A 22,029-nucleotide genomic window follows, 5' to 3' on the forward strand; every position below is an offset into this window, starting at 1 on the left:
ATTACCTGATGGAAGAACTGCACATTCCATGTTTTGCATTCCCATAAATGTGAATGAATACTTTACTTGCACTATTCATCATAACAATCATTTAGCACAATTGATTGTCAAGGCAAGACTCATTATATGGGACGAAGCTCCTATAATGCACAAACATTGTTTTGAGGCAGTTGATCGCACCGTAAAGGATATTCTTACACCTTATGATGAGCGCAATAAATACATTCCTTTTGGGGGAAAAGTTGTAGTATTTGGTGGTGATTTTCGACAAATTCTACCGGTCATACCCAAAGGAACTAGACAAGTAGTTGTAAATGCTAGCATTAATTCATCCAAAATTTGGCATCACTGCGAAGTATTAACATTAACCACTAATATGAGGTTTTTGCAGGTAGTGTTGGTCAGGATCTACATGAAAGAAAAATGTTCTCAAATTGGGTTTTGGGAGTTGGTGATGGAAGTATTGGAGACAGAGATGATGTTGACATCACGCTGCGTATTACAGATGATGTTCTCATTTCAAGCTCAAATGATCCTATTGCCTCGATCGTTACTGCCATATATCCATCTATATTAAATAATATGAAAGATCCTTCATTTTTTCAGGATAGAGCCGTATTGACTCCAAAAAATTCAATTGTTGGCTTGATTAATGAGTACATGTTGTCATTGATAGACGATGATGAGAAAGTATATTTGAGCTACGATTCTCCAGATAATGATAACTCTGGTTTCGACAGGCCGGATGATATACACACTCCCGAGTTTTTAAATACAATTATCTGTTCGGGACTTACAAATCACAAGTTAATATTGAAAGTTGAAGTTCCGGTTATGTTATTGAGAAATATTTATCCAGCTCATGGGTTGTGCAATAGAACTCAGTTGATTGTTACAAAGATGGGACAATTTATTATAGAAGGAAATGCAATATCATGAAGCAATATAGGCGACAAAGTTTTTATTCCCAGATTATCCTTAACACCATCTGACGTCAGAATCCCTTTCAAATTTCAACGTCAGCACTTTCCTATCGTTGTTTACAAGAGTCAGGGTCAGTCACCGAAGAATGTTGGAGTGTATCTTCTGCAATCAGTATTTTCACATGGTCAGTTATACGTTGTTGTGTCAAGAGTCACATCGAGAAATGATTTGAAGATTTTAAACGTTGATGATAACGGCAACCTTACAAATACCACTTCAAATATAGTTTATAAAGAAATTTCCCGTAATTTTTAGGATTGTTTGTACTTTCATGTTTAAGTAAGTTGGTGAAAATAAATTAAACAATAAATATCTTCGATTTTTACGCGTATGAATTACTCTATTTATTAGGCAAAAGAGATATAATATAATTGATCTATAATTATTGACTCGTGCGAACGCACGGACATGGTGACTAGTTATACATAATTTTTTTTTTTTTGACAACCAAAAGCTTATATCATTTCATTATTCAATAAAGTAGTAATACATAGCGGTAATGACTCAAAGGTACAGCAACGAGGCCAAGAAACGGCCGCCCTAGCAAGTGTATGGGCTACCATATTCGCTTGTCGCTTAATAAACTTAACCGTAAAGTTTGGATTACAAGACAAGATATTTGTAATATGACTAATAAGAGAGCTAAACTCGGAACTACCACCACGAAAATGAGTAATTGCATCCACCACACTTTTAGAATCCGTCTCAAAGATAACATTGGATATACCACTTTGTGCCAATGCTTTCATAGCTTGAAATAAGGCCAAGGATTCACCTTCCACAATAGAGCAATTCCCATGTAACCATGTAGTCTCCGCCATCACAAATTGACCCCTAGCATTGCGTAAACACCAACCCGTGCTTGATTTATTCATCTCTTTATGGAACCCGGCATCGACGTTACACTTGAACCAACCAATACAAGGTTTCTGCCACTTGAGGGGATGTTGTTGCTGCTGTATAGTATCCTGCCTCCTTTGTTTTACCTGTTGGACAAAAAACCATTCTTCCCACATAGCTTGCGCCTTGTATCCTAAGCTGCTGCCTTGCTCACCTGCATCATTCCATACCATATTGTTTCTGTTTTGCCAGAGCACCCAAACAAATACAGCAAAGCGTCCTGCCGTATAAGTGTCCTCGTGAGAGCAGATGTGGTGTATAATGTCGCGTGCGCTGCTGAACTGTTGGAGTCGAGTCTCAATAACTTGCGCCAAACCTGCAGTTAACCGAGCCTGCACACTAGTAACGCAGTCAACCAGAAAATGCCAATCATCTTCAGGACTTCGGTTACAGCTTGGGCATGACACCGGGCAAGGCACGTGTTTAGCTTGAAGTCGCGTACGGGATGGTAAGCATTCTTTACTGATACGCCATAACAGATGCTTAGCCTTTGGAGGAGCATCAATTGACCATAAGCTTTGCCAATCTTCCTGTTGGTGTACAACAAACTCTTTCCCTGTAAGTTTCAACATTAGCTTATAACCACTCTTCACACTATAATGACCATTTGGACTATCAATCCAAATTAACTTGTCTTCCTCAAGCATATCAAATAAGGGAATCTCAAAAATACGGTTAGCAATATGCAAAGGAAATATAGACTCAATTTTCTCCTTGTCCCACATTTTCACATTAGGAACCATAAGATCATGAACATAAAAATTATGCACACCTTGGTCATGTGGTGACGGGAGCCAGGCTCCTTCTAATCCTCTCAACCAAGGTTCATGCATGACTTTAATGCTAGCACCGGTGCCAACAATCCACCTACAACCATTCATAAGAATTTGCCGAGCTTTCCAAATACCTCTCCAAGCATAGCTTGGATTATGGCCCAATTTTGCCTCAAAGAGAGATGCATTCGGAAAGTACCTTGATTTGTAGAGTCGGGCCAAAAGAGTTTGAGGTTGTGTCATAATATTCCATCCTTGCTTCGCTATCATGGCCAAATTAAAACTATGTAGATCACGAAATCCCATGCCACCTTGGCCTTTCGGGTGCGTCATACGATCCCAAGCTAACCATCTAATTCCTTTATTATTTGTTCCACCACCCCACCAAAAAGAATTCAGCATTCTCTCAATATCCTTAATGGTGGACTCCGGAAGGAGGTAAACACTCATGACATAAGAGGGAATGGACTGCAGAACAGATTTGATCATAATCTCTTTGCCTGCTCTTGAAAGAGGCCTGCCTCTCCATGAATTAATCCGTTTCCAAACTCTGTCTTTTAAATATGAAAACACCTGCTTTTTCTTCCTACCAATCATAGATGGGAGTCCTAGATAGGTGCCAGTTCCAAGTACGCGCTTGACACCCATAATTTTCGAAAGATCTTCCTGGTCTGCGACACTGATGTTCCTGCTAAAGAAAACTTCGGATTTCGCTAAATTAACTTCTTGACCTGCTGCTTCCTCATATAGCTTCAGGATACTCATCAATTGATTAGTTTCCGCAACCGTGGACCTGCAAAACAAGAAGCAATCATCTGCAAAAAGTAGGTGAGACACCACTGGTGCCCCGCGACATATCTGGATACCATGTAAATCTCCACTAGCCAAGGACCGTTTGATCAGAGAAGTTAGACCCTCAGTGACCAAGATAAAGAGATAAGGTGAAAGCGGGTCTCCCTGCCTTAACCCCCTGCCGGGGTAAATAGGGCCTACTTTCTCAAAGTTCACCAAAACAGAGTAGTTAACAGAACTAACACATAGCATCATCCAATGAATCCACTGATTAGAAAATCCCAATCTTTCTAGCATACCACGCATGAAGCCCCAGTCAACTTTATCATATGCCTTACTGATATCGATTTTAAGAGCAAGTTCACCTCTCATACCACGTGTTTTCCGCTTAAGTGCATGAATTACTTCAATAGCAATAAGTGCATTATCAAGTATCGATCTCCCTTCAATGAACGCCGCCTGTTCCTCCGAAACACATTTATCTAAGCAGCCCTTCAATCTATTTGCCAACATTTTTGAAATAACTTTATAGAGCACATTGCAAAGAGATATAGGTCGTAAGTCTTTCATGGATGTCGGACTTTCACATTTAGGGACAAGACAAATGTTTGTTTCGTTCAAGGAAGAAGGGAAGTACCCACGGTTCAACCATTCTTGCGCTGCCACAAAGATATCATTGCCACACAAATCCCAAAAATGTTGATAAAAAGCTGGGTTAAACCCATCCGGACCAGGAGCCTTATCCGGATGCATTTGGAAAAGGGCTTCTTTCAGCTCTTCTTTTGTGATAGGCATCACCAACCTGTCATTATCTTCTTGGGAAATTTTGGGAGTAATCAGAGAAAGTACCGGGTCATGCACTGTTGGGTTAGGTTTAAAGAGATGGTCAAAATAGTTTAAAGCAACCCGACAAAGCTCAGGTTGAGAGGTTACTGCCACATTATCATCATTTATAAGCTTGCCTATCTTCTTGGTCCGTTGACGGGATGAAGCCGAAATGTGAAAGAACTTTGTATTAAGGTCACCTTCTTTTAACCAGTGCATCTTAGCACGCTGTCTCCAATATGCTTCTTCCTGGACTAACAATCTCGCGTGCTTATCTTGTATTTCTTTGTAGCGCAGCGAATTTGCTGAGTCATGACAGCCCCGAAGTCTTTCCATTTCGTCACTACACTCCTTCACCTCTTGTTTGAATCTCATCCTCTTCCTTCTTCCCCAACCTTTAAGTTTCTCCGCACATCTATTTGTTTTGCTAATAATATTCATACCGCTCTCTTTACCCCACCCTTCCTCCACCACCTCCGCAATGTCATCCTCCTGCAACCAAGTGTTTTCAAAACGAAAGGAGTATGTTTTCCCGTTGCGAACCGAGGGAGAGTTCTGGAATAATATCGGGCTATGGTCCGAGTGAGATGACAGAAGGTTTATAAGCCTGGCACTAGGGTAAGTAAGAAGCCATTTGGAATTTACCATGGCTCTATCAAGTCGTTCTTCAATAGCGTGTGACGTACCTCGACTTTTAACCCAGGTATAAGGGTACCCCTCCAGCTGAATGTCAGTGAGGTCACAATCACAAACTGCACTACGGAAGCCAGTGCACAACCAATTAGGATGAGGATGAGAGCCTTTTTTGTCCTCTTGTGCCAGTAAATCGTTAAAGTCCCCTACAATACACCACGGCAAATCAGACATGTCACGCAGTTCACGTAACAGCTCCCACGCTTGACGTCTTCTACCACGTTCTGGATACCCGTAATAACAAGTCAATCGCCATTCTTCTTCCTCCTTCTCCTGAACTACTAGATTGATAAAGTTTCGAGAGTAATTCATGACCCTGCACTTAATAGTATCTTTCCACATAACTGACAAACCCCCACTACGTCCGTCCACATCAACAGATAAGCAGGATTGAAATTTCAACTTCACACGGAGTCGTTCCATAGTTTGGGATTTAGACAATGTCTCAGACAAAAATAAAATATCAGGTTGGTGGTTCTGAGCAATATTGCAAAGATTAGGAATTGCACTCGGGGTGCTCAGTCCCCGGCAATTCCAGCTTAGGATGATCATTGCTCTCGGCAGGCCTGGCTGCCAGGACCTGCCGTTAAAAAATGCTCATGCACATTCAAGTTAGACTCCTCATCATTATTTGTATTTGCTCTTCTCCTCTTTTTATCGATTTGAGTAGCAGCGTCCTCCATAGGCACATGGGTAGGTTTCGTCTCAAGGTCAAGTTGGGTCGGGTTAGGTGTAGTTTTGGGTTTTTTTCCATGGTTGGGTCGGTTTTGGATCGGGTCAGCTTGGGGTAAAGGAACGGGTCGGGTCGAAATTCTGCTGGGAGGTACACGTGGTGATTTTTTGATTAATTGTTTGACTGGTTGTGGGTCCTTGTCAGCAGGTAGGCTAGTAAAAGTCAAGGTATGATGGGATGATAATTGTGTTTTACTGTTTTCCGTTTCTGGTTGATTGATAATGATTGGGGTGAATTGATGATTGGTTAATGGAGAATTAATGTTGGCCAAGAGAGTGGAAAAGCTGTCAGGTCTAAGTAAAGGTTGGGCGGTTACATTTTGCAGGGCTGGCTGGATTCCAACATTTAATTCAGGAGCAGTTATGTTTGGCAAGGCTGACTGGTTTTGGAAATTAGCAATAGGTTGAAACGGTTCAGGCGGTGTGTTAATATTATGCACTGATTGTTGTTGTCTTGCAATTAATGCTTGCTGAGAAAGAGCAGGGAGATTATTGGAGGGATTCTGAGCATCAGATGCCACATCAGATTCGGTGGGGACCACTCTGACGTTACCTGCTTGAGAGTTTGACTGTCTTGCCGCGTCGACCGCCTCTTTCTCCGTTCGGCCACCATTCTCCTCCCTGAGCCACCTTGACGACATTCTTCCACCTTGTCTTCTTGGATCCGCTCTAAGTTCCGATGACCATTCCCTTATACCATCATCTTGCTCCTTCGAGAAACGAACCGCACATCTATTCTCACCATGTCCCATGACTCCACAGACAAAGCAAAATGTTCCAAGCTTTTCATATTTGAATTTAACAGTACACCACTTGCCCTCTTTATTCATCACTTTAGTGTCTTTCTTCAGAGGCATTCGAACATCGAGTTTCACTCGAATTCTCATGGATTGTCTCCAAAAACTTGAGTTGTTATTCTTATCGTACTCCACAAACGAACCGATATAATTAGCCAACGGAATACCGACCTTCTCCTTCATCAAGCCCATGGGAAGGTCATGGACTTGAACCCACATAGTGACATGGTTGAGTGAAAATTGTTCAATTTGCATTCCTAGTTGGACTCGCTCCAAGATCAGCATGTTATTGTCAAATATCCATGGACCTCCATTAAGAACAGACTCCATATCAAGCTGGTGTCCAAAATGGAATAGGATCTTTCCTCCTGAAGCCTCCTTGATCGTGACCCCATTCAATGGCTTCCAAAGTTCCGCCATCCTCACTTTCATGGAGTTGAGATGGATGACCTTGTCACAGATGAATCGCCCTACCAGACACCAACGTAGATCCACTTGCTCATCCTCCTCCTCTTCAAAGTCAAATCGAAATCCCTCCTCCCCTTCATGCAGTGATAAGCCTTCAATATTGGGATGATCCATAGTAGTACACTAAATGGTAGCTATGTAAAAGTTCTGTAATGGTTTCTAGAATGAAAGATATGGTAAAACACGAATGAAAGCAAGCTCCTCACAAGGAGAAGTAAAAGCAAACCCTAGCAGAGCACTAGGCAATCAAGTTTACAATTTTTTTTTTTCTTTTTTTTTTGTTAATGAGTGTATTTATTTATTATCTTGTAGTTGTACAAGTTGTACTAGTTATACATAATTTATTCTCATATTTTGGGAGAATAGTTTTCCCACCCTTTTCTCCGGAAAACTTTTCTTTTTCTAGGAATCTTTTATACATGAGAATAAAATTTAATAAACATGTAACAAACACATAAATTTATTTTTCTATAATTTTATTCCCAAAAATATACAAATATAATTTGGAACAAACGTCATTTTTTTTTGCGTTATTCCCAAAAATATATAATTACAGAGGCTAATTCCTTGAGCATTGTGAGACCCAAATTGATGGCAAACTCTTCCTAAGAATTTTAACAATGTTGTATATCCAAGTCAATTAACGATAATTAATTGCATGTAATGACTCGTCAAGGAATTAATTGCTGATTTTGTAGGTTGAATTGCACCCAACTCAAAATTCTAAGATTTGTATTATGTTACGAGTTCGTTAAAACAATTTTTCGAATTAGATATTATGCTGCAGCTAGTTGTTGAGTCACGAGAGAGCAGTCAAGATATCATCTACACTGGATACAGAACAACAATACAAGTGAGTTGAACACCATACTATTACCTAAAACTTTAAGATATTAGGTTTATGAGTCATCTAACTTATAAAGTGTTCAACTTCCACTTTTTTAAGCAATATGAGACTTAACACCCCCCCCCCCCCCCCACACACACACACACAAGTGTGAGTCATTCAATTCGCTATGTCCCCCTCAAGCGAAAGCTTTTTTCATCCACATACACGTGTAAAATCGTAAATTTTCATGAAAATGTATAAAATCAATGCATTGAATAAATAACTTTTTAAATTGAATGCTTAAAAAGTGTTAAAAAGGCACCCGACATATATCTCATACATGGGTGGTTGATATGGGTGGTTGATTCAAGGAATTGGTAACCGCATTCATACCCATTTTTCTATATCTATACTATATATAAAGATGATACAAATATTTTTTGTGTGAACTTTTCATAATACTAACAATATCCTTTTTTTTAGCAATAAAAAACTTTTATTAACAAATTCACCATAACATAAAGTCACAAAAAAAATTTAGTAGCAAATATGGGGGCCTTTGGAGTATTTTTTTTAGTCACAAAATTTTTTTAGTAGCAAAACTTTTCTGTGATGCATCTGGTTAGCTGGAAGAAAACTACTCAACCACGCAAATATTGGGGCCTTGGAGTGAGAAGTTCTCGGTCTCAAAACACGGCACTCCTTGGTAAACTTATATGGGAGATTCTTTAGACACCGGATAATTTGTGGGTAAGTCTCTTCAAAGATAGATACCTGAAGGGGCAGCTGCCTTTTAACGTAACTGTTACTGGTGGGTCTATGATTTGGAACTCAATGGCGAAGGCTGTGCAAATGTTTAAAGATGGGTTCACATTCAAAGTTGGTAATGGCGAGACAAGCTTTTGGTATGACCCTTGGATTCTTAAAGAAATTGTTATGTACGGTTGTGCCCTATGTAGCAATTCAGGATAATTCCGCAAAGATTAATGATGTTTGGTTTGACGGTATGTGGAATTTTAATTTTTTGTATACTAATCTTCCAGACAATGTTGTCAATGCTATCACAGCAACTCAGCCTAGGATAGTGCAGAATTTGCCTGATGTTTGGACTTGGAGTAACTCGAGTTCGGGTATATACTCCGTCAAGGATGCTTATAATTGGCTTTTGAACCCAGCACCGCTGAATGATCATGTAAACTGGAAGTGGATTTGGCAGCTTAATCTCCCAGCAAATATTCAATTTTTTGTCTGGCAACTTATTCATGAATCCATTCTTGTGCGCGCAGTTCTGCAACACCGATATTTGTCCTCGCTGTGCAGGATCCTCTGAGAACATCAATCACTGCCTATTCTCGTGTCCAGATGCAGCACGAGTGTGGAATCTGACTGGTTTGGATTTTAATCGCAATTCTTCTCAAGGGGCTGACACGTTCACATGGTATAAAAATATGGGTAAGATTCATGGGTCTCTTTTCTTTATTGCTCTCTGGGTGATTTGGTGTGGAAGGAATGAGATTGTCTTCAATAACCATAGAGAAAATACTCACACTAGTATGGGAAAGATTTATTCCTTGCTGAAATCCTGTGAAGCTGTTTTTATGCCTCCGCATCCGGTAGTAGCTACGCCAGTTAACCCGCGTTTAGTATCTTGGTCCGCACCTATGGAAGGTACTGTGTGTCTCAATGTTGATGGAAGCCTTCTCGGCGCTACAAGTTCAGATGGTTACGGTGGTCTGATTAGGGATCATAACGGTGTTTTTATTTCGGGTTTCTACGGAGCTGCTAATGTCCGGAGTATCTTATTCGTTGAACTCGTGGCTGTGTTACATGGTTTACACATATGTTGGGAAAGTGGGCTCCGTCGGATTATATGTTACTCAGACTCGCTTCAGTTAGTTAACCTTATTCGGGAAGGCGTGTCTGCTCACCACCGGTTCGCTAATGAAGTCTTCAGTATTCGTCAACTCCTCGCTAGAGATTGGGAGGTTGCGATTAACCATACGCTACGGGAAGGTAATGCGTGTGTGGATACCTTAGCAAAGATGGGTGCGTTATCTGACTCATCTTTAGTGAAAATCTCTACGCCCCCAAGTGACCTCTCTATGCTCCTGCTCGCTGATGCGCAGGAGATAGTCTTCATCCGGGAGTAGCTTTCGCTTCTGTTTTGTCTTTTTGATTTGTTTTCTCTATTGTAACCACAAAAAAAAAATTTAGTAGCGAAAATCTTTTATTAACAAACTCACTATAACATAATGCATGTCTTTTTTTTTACATAAGCGAGACACAGGCAGGCGCGGCGCGCCTGTTTGACCCGCTAGTATATATCTATATATATAATTCCTAGATAGTTCTCCTACTATCCATCTTAACCCTAATCCACATCATCCACTTACATCCAATTAAATCACACAATAATGCCACATCACTTCCTTATATTATATCATTTTCATCTCTATTTTTTTTTTATATTATATCAATCTCATAATAAATAATAAAAAATTATGCTTCTCCAATTATCCAAAAATTGATGTCACAAGATGTTACAGTTTTCTACATTATTATTGAATTATACCTCTCCAATTATCCAAAAATTGATGTCCCAAGATGTTACACTTTTCTATATTACTATAACATTCCTTAGTGACAATGAAGATGAACATATTTGGATTCTCTTTCAACATTTATCCCATTTAAATGTCAACCGTTTTCATAGAAACAACAAAGAGTTTATAATTTAGTCACACAAAAAAATACGAAGAGTGTATACATTATTGACTTAATTACATTTCTATTGAGTTTAGTTTTTAGTTAAAACAAATTACTCTTTCAAACTATAGCTCCTATCTACCCTCACGTGTCTGTTATAGTAGCTGGAAAAGCAAATCTAAAGTTGAAAGTTCGAATTGTTAATGTGTAAAATGTAACAGACAAATACAAATCAAACTGAGGTTACGTCTATGAATATGTTGTTTGTTGATGAAAAGGTGATGTACTATCTTGATATACTTCTCACATTTTCACAAAATCTCTATTGATGTTTTTTTTATTGACTTTTTCCCTTTTTTTTTTACTTTGATCATTCAGTGTGATAAGATTCTTGCTACTTTGGGAAATAGTTTGGTTTCAAAGATAAAAAAATTGGTTGACGAAGGATCAACATATAAGGTTGAAAATATATTGGTTGGAGGAAGTGATAAGTACATCACTTTATTATTATTATTATTATTATTATTATTATTATTATTATTATTATTATTATTATTATTATTATTATTATTATTATTATTATTATTATTTTCATTTTCACAACACTTATTGTTACAATTTATATGAATAATTTTTCAACATTATAACATAAAATACCACATAATACCTGTGCATCGCACGGGTGTGAGACTAGTAAAAATAGTAATATTACATCAAATTGTTGAATACTACTCTTCACCGTGGACTCCAACTTCACCGGCGACTAGAGCCACGAGAAGACGACACCCTCGACGAAGAATGTGATGAAACACTACCCGAATCTCCAACCCCATACAAAATATTACACAAACACCCCTCTACATTTTCCGGTTCATATCTAATAACCGATTCCAATCCGACCCGATTCGTCTCATAAAACCCACCATATTTCGCCAACAAATTTGAACCTATCGCGCCTTTGATTTCATCTCGCAGTTTCGGGTCGGTTACAACCCACGAAGACTGTTTCCGACACTCTCCATCAAAAGCAGCGTTGAATTTCACAAAGCTCTCTCTAACCTTCTCCACCGGCATATCCACAGTGGAATTTTCCGGCAACGTCGATAAGACTTTATTCCATCCAACCCGCACGAACTTGGACACGTACTCTTTAACCTTCAATTCATGATTCGTTAACCAATCTTCTCCGAGAAGAAATCCTAAGTTTGATCTTCGAACCTTTACGACGACGTATTGCATGTTATTGGCAAGAAAAAGATAAGAAAGTGCTACGTCTTTGTAGAGTTCAGCTTTTCCGTCAAGTTTACAGAGAACAACGAGTATAAGCCACGCGATTTTATCTGATATATCGGAAGATGAATTGTTTTCACCGCGCATGGGGCTTTGATAGTAAGATTCCGGTAACGGAGATTGAGGCAAATTGAAGATGATATTGGAAAGTACGCCGCTGTAATCGGCGAGGAACGTGATGTAGTTGATTACATAGCGTGTGAGAGGGTGGACTCCACCGCCGGTGATTGGTTTCTTTGAAGAATCTTTCTGAATCGCTGATTCGAAATCCGTTAACATCGTTTTAACGGCTTCGGCGAGTTTCGCCATAGATGTAACGGCTTGTAAACGGACGTTAGAAGTTGATTCAAAAGAGAATATCGATTGAATTTGTGGTAAATGATCGGAAATTGCTTCATATAAATCAAGTGTTCTGAACATTTTTTCCGGCGTTTTCTTGCATTTTCCCACCATTTCCGGGAAAGTTAAAAGTGAAATAGCACCTTCTTTAGTAATCTCTGCGAAACACGACTCAGCGATTCTCTTCCGTGACGCCTCCGCGAACACGTCGTCGCAGAGAATCCTCTCGCCGTGAAACAGAGTTCCAACGGCAACTTTAACAGCGTTTAGCCACGTCTTGATTTTCAACTCAATAACTTCCCAATCCATTTTCTGAATCTGAGAAAAACTCAACCGTTCAACACCTAGATGATAAAGCGCTTCATCAACAATCGATTTTCTCATAACAATATAAACCTTAACACACTCTTTTCCATAGCCAGAAGATATCATACAATCAGCAATAGCTTTCAAATCCACCATAGCAAGCATTGAAACTCTCTCAGTCTCAGAAATCGTGTTTCCGACGCCACGAAACTCGTCGTCGTCGGAGATTTCGATTTCACTTTCATAATCAGAAAATGAAACACTGCTTCTTCTACGATCTACTGAAGAACGGTTAGAAACGGTTTCAGGATCTAAATATTCTCTGTTTGACGATAGAATTTGATAAAACTCTTTTTGAAGAGTTTTCATAGCGAGTTGCATTAAGAATTGAGATTTTATAAGAGCGTTAGAGGTGGAATCACGTGTGACAAGGTACTGCATAGCGGATTGTAGACCTTTAACAGCGTTTAGGTATTGTTTGGCTTCTAAACGAGTGTTACCGCTGAAAAGAGGGGTAATGATTTTTTTGGAATAATCCCATTTTGTTATAAGTGATTCTGCGGTTTCAATGTTTTCTTCCATTAAGGAGTCTGAGAATGTTCTGAGAGGTGAAGATGGTGGTGGAGGTTTTGATGACGTGGATGTGGATGGTTGGAAGAAAATGCTTCTCATTCCCTTTCTAGGCATTTTGGAAAATATTCAATGAAATTCTTTCCTGTTTTTTTGTTTGGTTTGGTGATTTTTGAGGTTGTAATTGTTGCAGAGGTTGTAGTTGTAGTTGTAGTTGAGGTTGTTTTGTGATTAGGTTGAGAGTGGTTATATAGAGATAAGTAAGATTAAGGATGGTTGACTTATTACTTGGGGAAGGGTATCAGGGATTGGAAGAGTGATTAATTAGTAACGTGTTACCGTTTGTTTTTACAATAGTGACGTGTTACAGTTGGACTATAATGTTGTCTTAATTAAAACGCGGTAAGCCACTGGGAAATGTTAATGTTTATTACTTTTTTGGTGTATACAAATACGACAGGATATTAATCAAAAAAACATGTTGCCTTCATTAGAAGGATCTATTGAATTATACTGTAATTAGTAATTACTAGTAGATGCCAACTAGAAAACAAAAAGGATGGAAAGTGACTTCTAATTAATTTCCTAAGTTCTCATTCTCTGATTTTATTAAAGACATGAAATCAGAAAAATGTTAACTGGCTTTCTAGTAGAAATGATATGATTATAGTCATTTTAGTATTAACTAATAAATTGGGCCAGTTAATGAACTCTTTTCTATAATAGATTATTTGAAAGAATTTGAATTTAATTTTTTGTGGAAACAATTTTTAGTTAGTTTTATTTATCTTACGGAACCAAATCGTTATTAATTCCAAAGAAAGAGAAAAAGTCATTATATTATATATTTATTTTCGTTTTATAGACGAAATGATAATATATACTAAAATTTACACATACAACATGAGTTTGAATTCATTTGAAGAGTGAAAGAAAAAAAAAAAATCATGTGAAGATATTCAGTCTAGTGACATCAATATTGTTAGTTGAGTTACGTTTTATATACAAATTCATCCTAGTATTAAACTATGCGAAATGTTTTTAGACTTTACAAAATTGTGATATTTGTTTCAAATTGAATGTTGTGTTTACTTTTTGAAAATAAAGATGGCCTAAGTCCAACAAAAATAACTCTATACAAGACAACTTGTAGAAAACAAGTACTAAAACAATCGTCGGCAAGTAAAACAAAACTCAAATGAGTTGGGATACTTTCATACAAAATCAAATCTAACTCACTACTACTTTCGATATTTAATAAGAAATTAATACAAAGATATTTACTTTACAATAATCTTGATCTCCCACTCTAACAAATTCCTAATCTATAACCAAAACAACCACACGGCTAACCACTTGATAATTTACTCACAACAACTTCAAAGTTTATATGCAACTCAACCTTCTCGTAACCTCTTGTTTGCGCCATGTGCAAACTTTCAAGTACACTCCACAGCTCCGCCACATACACACTACAACTTTCCATAAATTTGGAAAAGCCAAAAAACCACTCACCATTTGAACCTCTTAATCAAACCACACCACAGCCAACTCGACGACATCTTTACTAGCATGATCCGAGAACAATCTCCTCTTCAAGCTACACAAAGCCTTCTACATCTACAAATAGCAAAGGTTGCTGCACTTGAAGAGCCAAAAGTTTAAGCTACAAATCATCCAACACTTGAGTTATCTCACAAGTCATCAAACTATTCTTTTACCACTCAACTTCAGCTCGATTAAATTCTTCAATCAAAATATTATTGAATGTACTGAGTGTATTTTGTATAGATTTATCAAACTAAGTTTGAGTTATTGTATAAGCATAAATCCGAACAAACTCTTCATTTATTTGTAAGGTTTGTTCAAGTCAATTCGTAACAATTGATTGAGTGTGCCTTGAAAAGTCAGGATTATTGACTAAGGTAATTAGCCCTTGTGGCTTGAATGTATTGATCTTGGACAGTAATCGAGATCAGTAGTATCTCAAAGATTATAGTGGACAAACGCACATGTGTGAAAATTGGACGTAACCTAGATTTAAGGATAAACCATAATAGATTTTGTTTGTGCATACACTTTAAACACAATTCACATTTCTTTTTCATTTACTACTCATATGAATGGTTTCAAAATGTACTAACAACTTCTTAGTTAAGTTTCCAAATATGAATTTAAGTTTTCAAAATTAACTTAGTTAAAAAATTAATCTTTTTAAACTTAGTAACTAATTAATATTAATAATAATCATATGTACCAAAAAAACAAAAACTAATTAATAATCATATTAAGTTGTTTAGTTATAGGTATTAATTGAAATTAATTAACTCTTCTATTTTTTTTAATCTCTTTCTTACTATTTTACTCTTCTTTTTTTTTGGGTACAATAGTTTACTCTTTCTATATCATATCTTTTTTTATCTATTTCTGTCATTAAACACCCTAAAATCCACTAAACTAATCAAATATTTCTTAAGCAAAATTGCACTCATAGTCCTTAACTTAATCTTAGACAAGAATTTGGCCTTCTTTTCTTTTGCCCATTTAGCCTATTTGCATATAAATTTCAAATTTCAAAACTATGATTTTATTTTCTTGTGGCCTGTGATTTTTTAAATCTATAGTCTTTCATCCATTTTACATATAACTGATACATTTATAACTTGAAAATGCATACACAAATAGACTAAAAGGGCAAAAGTGGAATAAGAAAATAGGTAAATGATTGAATCGTTACTTAAAATTAAATTAAGGGAATATATATGAGTATAGTTAATTGTATATTTCTTACCACAAAGGTACCCAAATAAATGGGTCTTTCTTTCGGTTAGTGACCTATAGTCTCAACTCTCCAACTAGAAACATTCAAATGATACTAGATTAATAGTACTCTTCTTTGTTTGGTTCGGTCGAATTTAAACTCAATCTGAGCATTCTGGTACAATTGAAATTTCATGAAGGAATTAGTCTCACATCATATTTAATGTTACAATATATTTATTTATTTTATTTTTTTATAAGAATGAATTTTGTGCTTATCATAGTTATGTTTATATTAAAATTTCTGTGAATAGGCGAAATAGAGTTCATTGAATAATTCATACGAAGAAAAATGATGATAGTAATCCGAAAAAGATGCGACAATTGATTAATTAAATTGAATATATACCTACTATATTTGAGCACGCAGGCTCGTAAAATAATATAAAACAAAGTGTATGCATGCATGTATCGGTTGGAGTAAGCTCCTCATATAAATTAGAGGAGTCAAGAATATTATATTTTGAATATTCTTTAATGTATTCTTTTGTTTTTTTTTAAGTGTCATTTGTCTGTTATTTTTTAAGTGTTATTTTATATCATTATAATTTACTTTGATCATAATTTTTTTTATTAATATATAAAACCAAATATTAACAAATTAGATATTGTTCAATTTGTTTCGACGAATATTTTTAAAATATAAAATTTTTATTATTTTTTATAATAAATAATTAAATATATTAATGATTAAAATTATGCATTGTCATGTGTAATGGTCCAAAATAACACCTAAAAAATAAGGGGAAAAATATTTTTTAATTTTTTGAAAATTAATATGAATCTCTAATTTAAGAACAGATCTTGTGAAACTCACGTAAGTGTCATCCAATTAAAAATTAATACTCTAAAATGGGTCAACAAAGGTACAGTGCTCTTCAAAATAAATTAATAGCCTTGTTGTGATATAAAAAGTGGAGACCTCCTAAAATGTTGCTGAATTACTTTTTGTTTTTGACATATAGACGAAATGATAAATATCATTGAAATTTACACATATTATGAGATTCCAAGTTCAAAGCTCAGTGAAAATTGGTAAACACACATACACTATGAGGTTTCGCGTTCGAACCAGTACTCTTTGTTCCTGAAATTTTATGACCTTAGATTAAACGTGAGAAAAAAGATTATTTCATTTAATATAATATATAGCATTAATATATTATAATCGTTTTGTAGAAAACAAAATATATAATAATAGTTTTACAACGCATCTAAAAACTTCTTTTTACTCGAAAATTCATAAAAAATGATTTCTTCGAGAATGTTGAAATGCAAAATCATTTATAATCACGTCAACATAAATATTTTCCAACATATCATTCTCAATTGGCAAAATTATAAAACCGTTCAAATATATTAATGATAATCAACCTTAAATTTTGAAAAACTTATATGAATCGTGTCATTCCGTTTTAAAGTTTCCTTCGTATTATTGTTTCTTTTTTTGTTAAATATGTTTTTAATCCCTACAAAATCACGAACTTTTAAGTTCAGTCATTCAAAAATATTTATTCACTTTTAGTCCATATTTATATTTTAAACTGGCTATATATTTTGAGGGACTAAAGGTACCCACTTTTTCTATAAAAAAATAATTTGAAATCGAGACTATTATTACAAACTGTAATATTATGGAGGATTAAAACTACTATCAAAAACATATTTAAACATAATTTTTTTCATAATATTAAGTAGGTATAACAAAAAAAATTGAACCCCTCCAATCAACATATTTAAACATAATTTTTTCATAATATTAAGTAGGTATAACAAAAAAAATTGAACCCCTCCAATCAAGGGCCTTAGATGGTGACACCTATTGTCCACTCCTCAAGACCGGCCCAGGTTCGAACCTGAATAAAAATGTTTAATATAATAATTTTTTTTTTTGTTAAGTAGTTTAGTGGTTAGAATTCCACATTTTAAAGGTGAATAAATGGGACTATCAAAAAGAAAAATGAATAAGTGGAAGTACCAAAGTTCAAATCTCAATCTCTACAATAATTTGTGATGTCTCTGCCAATTGAATTATGCTCATCGAGACATAATATTTACATTTTTAGTTGAGTTAGGACTTAATAAAAGTTGCTGAGTTTTATTCAAACTTTTACTGATAGTATTTTTAAAAATTTCCTGAGAGGGTTCTTTATTTTGGTCATATACGATTGTACTTATTCAATATACATAATTGTTTAATATTTCCGGTAAAAACATGCTTGCGTATTTTTGTTCATTTTTTTACTCATTTTATGACTTATATTTAAACAGGTTTATGTACCAACTATTGAATTTTGGCTTTAACATACTATACACGAATACACATTATTTTATGTTAGTTGGAGTTTCATTTACGTAGTTATTTGATTGTGCTTTTATCTCAAGTCGATCGTATTCTGCTTATCAGCCTATTTTCAATTAAAGATATTTTGTTGTTTTTTTGTGCCAATATTTTGTTAGACCATTACCTAGCTCATTTCATTCACATCTTTATCATGCATGTTTACTAATTTAACTTATATTTCCTAATATTTAGCTTTACTTTTGTTGTGCACATGGGTTAGTTGCTTCTTTCTTTTGTTTGATCAAGTCGTAATTTATTATTAAATGTATAGTGTCTTTCTCTGTTTAATTTTTTAAGAAAATGAAAACCATGCATGTGAAAGACACTAAAAAGTACTTTTATAAATTGATGTCACATAAGTCAAATTTTATACGGCAAATATGTAATACATACACACTGATAATATGTTTATTTTTTAAAAAGTAGTTTTACATTCAAATATTTAATTAGAGATTTTTTAAAAAATATAATATATTTTGCATCTAGTTACCTCACTGATGATGAAAAATATTATAGTATATTTTTTATAGAAGTCATAAATCAAAAATAATTTTGATGTCTTTTGTTTTACGCAGCTCAAAACAACTTTTGTTCTAATATCAAGTCTGCCAAATTACTTTTTTAAGGTATTGTGTGTTTTGGGTGTAAATCTTTTACGATTTTGTCATTCGAAAAAATGTTTCGTTTGACTGAATAGTGTGAGTGTTATTTTTTTTTTGAACAAGCCAAAATGATATATATATATATATATATATATATATATATATATATATATATATATATATATATATATATATATATATATATATATATATATATATAGTGGCGGAACCAGAAAAAATATTGTGGGTGGGCCGAAAAATAGTCAATTTATTTTCAAATTGAATTTTTTGCTCCCCTATTTTCACATGTTACAATTTTGGTACCAACAAACTATATTTTTACTCTAAAAATTGTATTTTTTGGCTATAAAGGTGATTTACTGTCTCCAACATTGAATCTAAAGATGAAATATCAGATTTGAGACCAAAATACACAATTTTTTCCCATTAGAATTCGATAATTTTACAGCAAAAAAAATAATAAAAAAATATTGAGATAGGACTAAAATTGCAACAAATGTGAAAATATGAGACTTGAAAAATTTAATATTAATTAAACATATTTGTTTATGTCATTTCATATTTATATATGCTAGTTCAACTGCTAATCTTATCTATTATTATAAATTCAATTAATTATGAACTAACATTTACACTAATACTTGAACTAATATGTGTACCGAATTACTTATAATCATCAATAATATACTATAAATTAATATTTACATTAATATTTGTACATATATATACCGGATAACTTAAAATCATTAATAATACATTTAAATTAATATCCTACATATAAAAAAAATTATTTTTTGGGGGTGGGGGTAGGCCGTGGCCCACATCAGCCCACCCCTAGTTCCGCTGCTGTATATATATATATATATATATATATATATATATATAGGGGAGGGATCAAATTACACCGGTGTAACATTTGAGTAATGTTACACCGCTCAATAACGCTTCAACGAATACAAATTTTACAAAATCCACCGTTGGATTGAAAGTTTATATCATTTAGATCATCCATGTTCAATTTTACAAAAATCTAAAATCGTTTGATATGTTATTGAGACCGATCAAGATTAACGCTTTATGTGTTTTTATTGAATACCGTTAAGCTTGATCAATCTCTATAACATATCAAATGATTTTAGATTTTTATAGAATTGAACATGAATGATCTATATGATATAAACTTTCAATCCAACGGTGGATTTTGTAAAATTTGTATTCGTTGAAGCGTTATTGAGCGGTGTAACATTACTCAAATGTTACACCAGTGTAATTTGATCCCTCCCCATATATATATATATATATATATATATATAAAATAGTCTATTAGCACAAGACGTGCCAAAAAGACTAAACAAGGTTACAACTGAAGTCCAAAACACAGGAACCAAAAGAAACTAAACAAGGCCCAAGCAGAGCAAAAGACTAGACCACCAACTATGGCAGTTCAAAGCTAAAGTACTACTCGTCGCTTTCAACCACCTATAAGAAAACGTCTTGATCTTGTCCAACATATGATGTACCGTGTTTGCTGAGCCCTTGAACAATCGATGATTTCTTTCGGTCCACACAACCCAAACACAAGCAAGCCATATGAGCTACATAAAAGAACGGCGTGCTCGAGAACCACCTGCTGAATCCGTAAACTAAACAAAGTGATCTGAAAGAGTCTGAGCAGTCACCACAGAAGAGCCAATCCAGGAGCTGACAAGAGACCAAAGGGAGCCAAAGAAGCTGCAAGAGAGGAACAAGTGCTGAGCCGACTCAACCTCTCCGCAACCATAAGTACAAAGGTGAGCCTCCGTAGATAAAATCCCTCGAGTAACCAGGTTTGCTTTGGTAGGTAACCTGTCCCGTAATAGTCGCCAGGCACAAATGGAAACCTTCAAAGGAACCTGACGATGCCATATAAGACCTGACGCAGCATCCAAAGTAACGGCATCCTGAGTCGTCAGAAGGTGATAAGCACTACGAACCGTGTAACCATCATCCAGGTCAGCCCGCCACTGCCACCTATCTGAAACATGATCCTGAGGGAGCTTTAAAGAAAGAAAGAGCATAGACAGGCAAAGAAGTCAACACAGATTTAAGCAAAACTAAGCGACCACCAATAGAGAGAAAACGGCTCCTCCAACCCGATAAACGATTCTTTAGACGATCCAAAACTGGTTCCCAAAAACATAAACGCATCGGATCACCCCCAATAGGAAGGCCCAAGTAAAAGGAAAGGGATCTTCCCTACTCTACAGCACAGAGCTGACGCCGCCTCACCTAACCAAGAGTCAGGGATGTTAACCCCAACCAGCATGCTTTTGTGAAAATTCACTCGCAAACCAGACAAAGACTCGAACAACACAAGGACAGCCCGCAGAGCCCGGACGTTCGCCCAACTCTTAGTCCCCATCAGCAACGTATCATCAGCAAACTGAAGATGCGACACCGACACTTGTGCAAGCTCACCCACACGATACCCCATAAAGATATTGCGCTCCACCATGGCTTCCATCAACACATTAGTGTGAGTGTTATTTATAAACACTTATGGCCTTGATTTAGATACAATGTGAGATTTTTAAGATGTATTGGAGAAGTAGTGTGCTAAGGGATTAAAGAGTGTATTTAATGATGTATCGGCTTGGTTCGGTATATAATGTTGTGGTTAGGGATCTCTTGTGTCTTTCTTGATAATGTTATTGTTTTGGCTACTCAGTTCTATGAGGTCTATGATTTCCGCAAATTCTTAAGAAGTTGCCTTCAAGCAATATGAATAGCGATCGTTTGGGTTATTTGGAAAGAACGTAATAATAGAGTTTTTAATCGCAAAGAAGCTTTAGCTACTAGATTGGTTTGCAACATCAGAATCAATATTTGGTGGTGATTGAAAGCTAAGAAAAAAGGTTTATAGTTATGACTTAAATTCATGGTTGTCCAACCCATTGGCTTGTATAGGGCTTGCAGTGGGTTGAGCTTTGTTCTTATATGTTGGATTATGTTTTTGTACTATTTTCTTTAGACATTAATTCATTGTGCCTATTTTATTTAATATATGTTTATTTGACTTCTTAAAGAAAACTATTATAAAAAAAAATAAAAAAATTAAGTTCATTGGAATAGACTAGATACATCGGTTTTCAATCAAACGTAGTTTTTTTTTCTTCTTATAATAGTAACCAAATAGAGTAAATTATAAGCTTCAAATTTGACCCCTTTTTTTTGCATTGATAAAATTTGACATTTTGAT

At 35.4% G+C, this 22,029-nt stretch overlaps 2 protein-coding genes across 2 annotated transcripts; both read right to left on the reverse strand.

The window, feature by feature from the left end:
- Positions 1–11,211: 11,211 nt before the first annotated feature.
- Positions 11,212–13,487, reverse strand: LOC123924207 (exocyst complex component EXO70H1-like). The gene has a single exon (XM_045977021.1). It carries the CDS (start codon positions 13,119–13,121, stop codon positions 11,253–11,255), a length of 1,869 nt encoding a protein of 622 aa, XP_045832977.1. The 5' UTR covers positions 13,122–13,487; the 3' UTR covers positions 11,212–11,252.
- A 6,947-nt stretch (positions 13,488–20,434) lies between these two features.
- Positions 20,435–21,285, reverse strand: LOC123922217. Its single transcript, XM_045974959.1, has 2 exons — positions 21,091–21,285; positions 20,435–20,827 (listed from the first exon to the last, which is right to left on the reverse strand). Exons 1-2 carry the CDS (start codon positions 21,283–21,285, stop codon positions 20,435–20,437), a joined length of 588 nt encoding a protein of 195 aa, XP_045830915.1.
- Positions 21,286–22,029: the final 744 nt, after the last annotated feature.

Source organism: Trifolium pratense, linkage group LG4 (assembly GCF_020283565.1).
Source record: "Trifolium pratense cultivar HEN17-A07 linkage group LG4, ARS_RC_1.1, whole genome shotgun sequence".
Classification (NCBI taxonomy): domain Eukaryota; kingdom Viridiplantae; phylum Streptophyta; class Magnoliopsida; order Fabales; family Fabaceae; genus Trifolium; species Trifolium pratense.

Coding starts and splice junctions, on each gene's coding strand:
- LOC123922217 (XM_045974959.1), bottom strand. CDS start 21,285: ATGGTGGAGCGCAATATCTTTATGGGGTATCGTGTGGGTGAGCTTGCA. Junction 20,828..21,090: donor ATTTTCACAAAAGCATGCTG/GTTGGGGTTAAC, acceptor CTTTCTTTAAAG/CTCCCTCAGGATCATGTTTC.
- LOC123924207 (XM_045977021.1), bottom strand. CDS start 13,121: ATGCCTAGAAAGGGAATGAGAAGCATTTTCTTCCAACCATCCACATCC.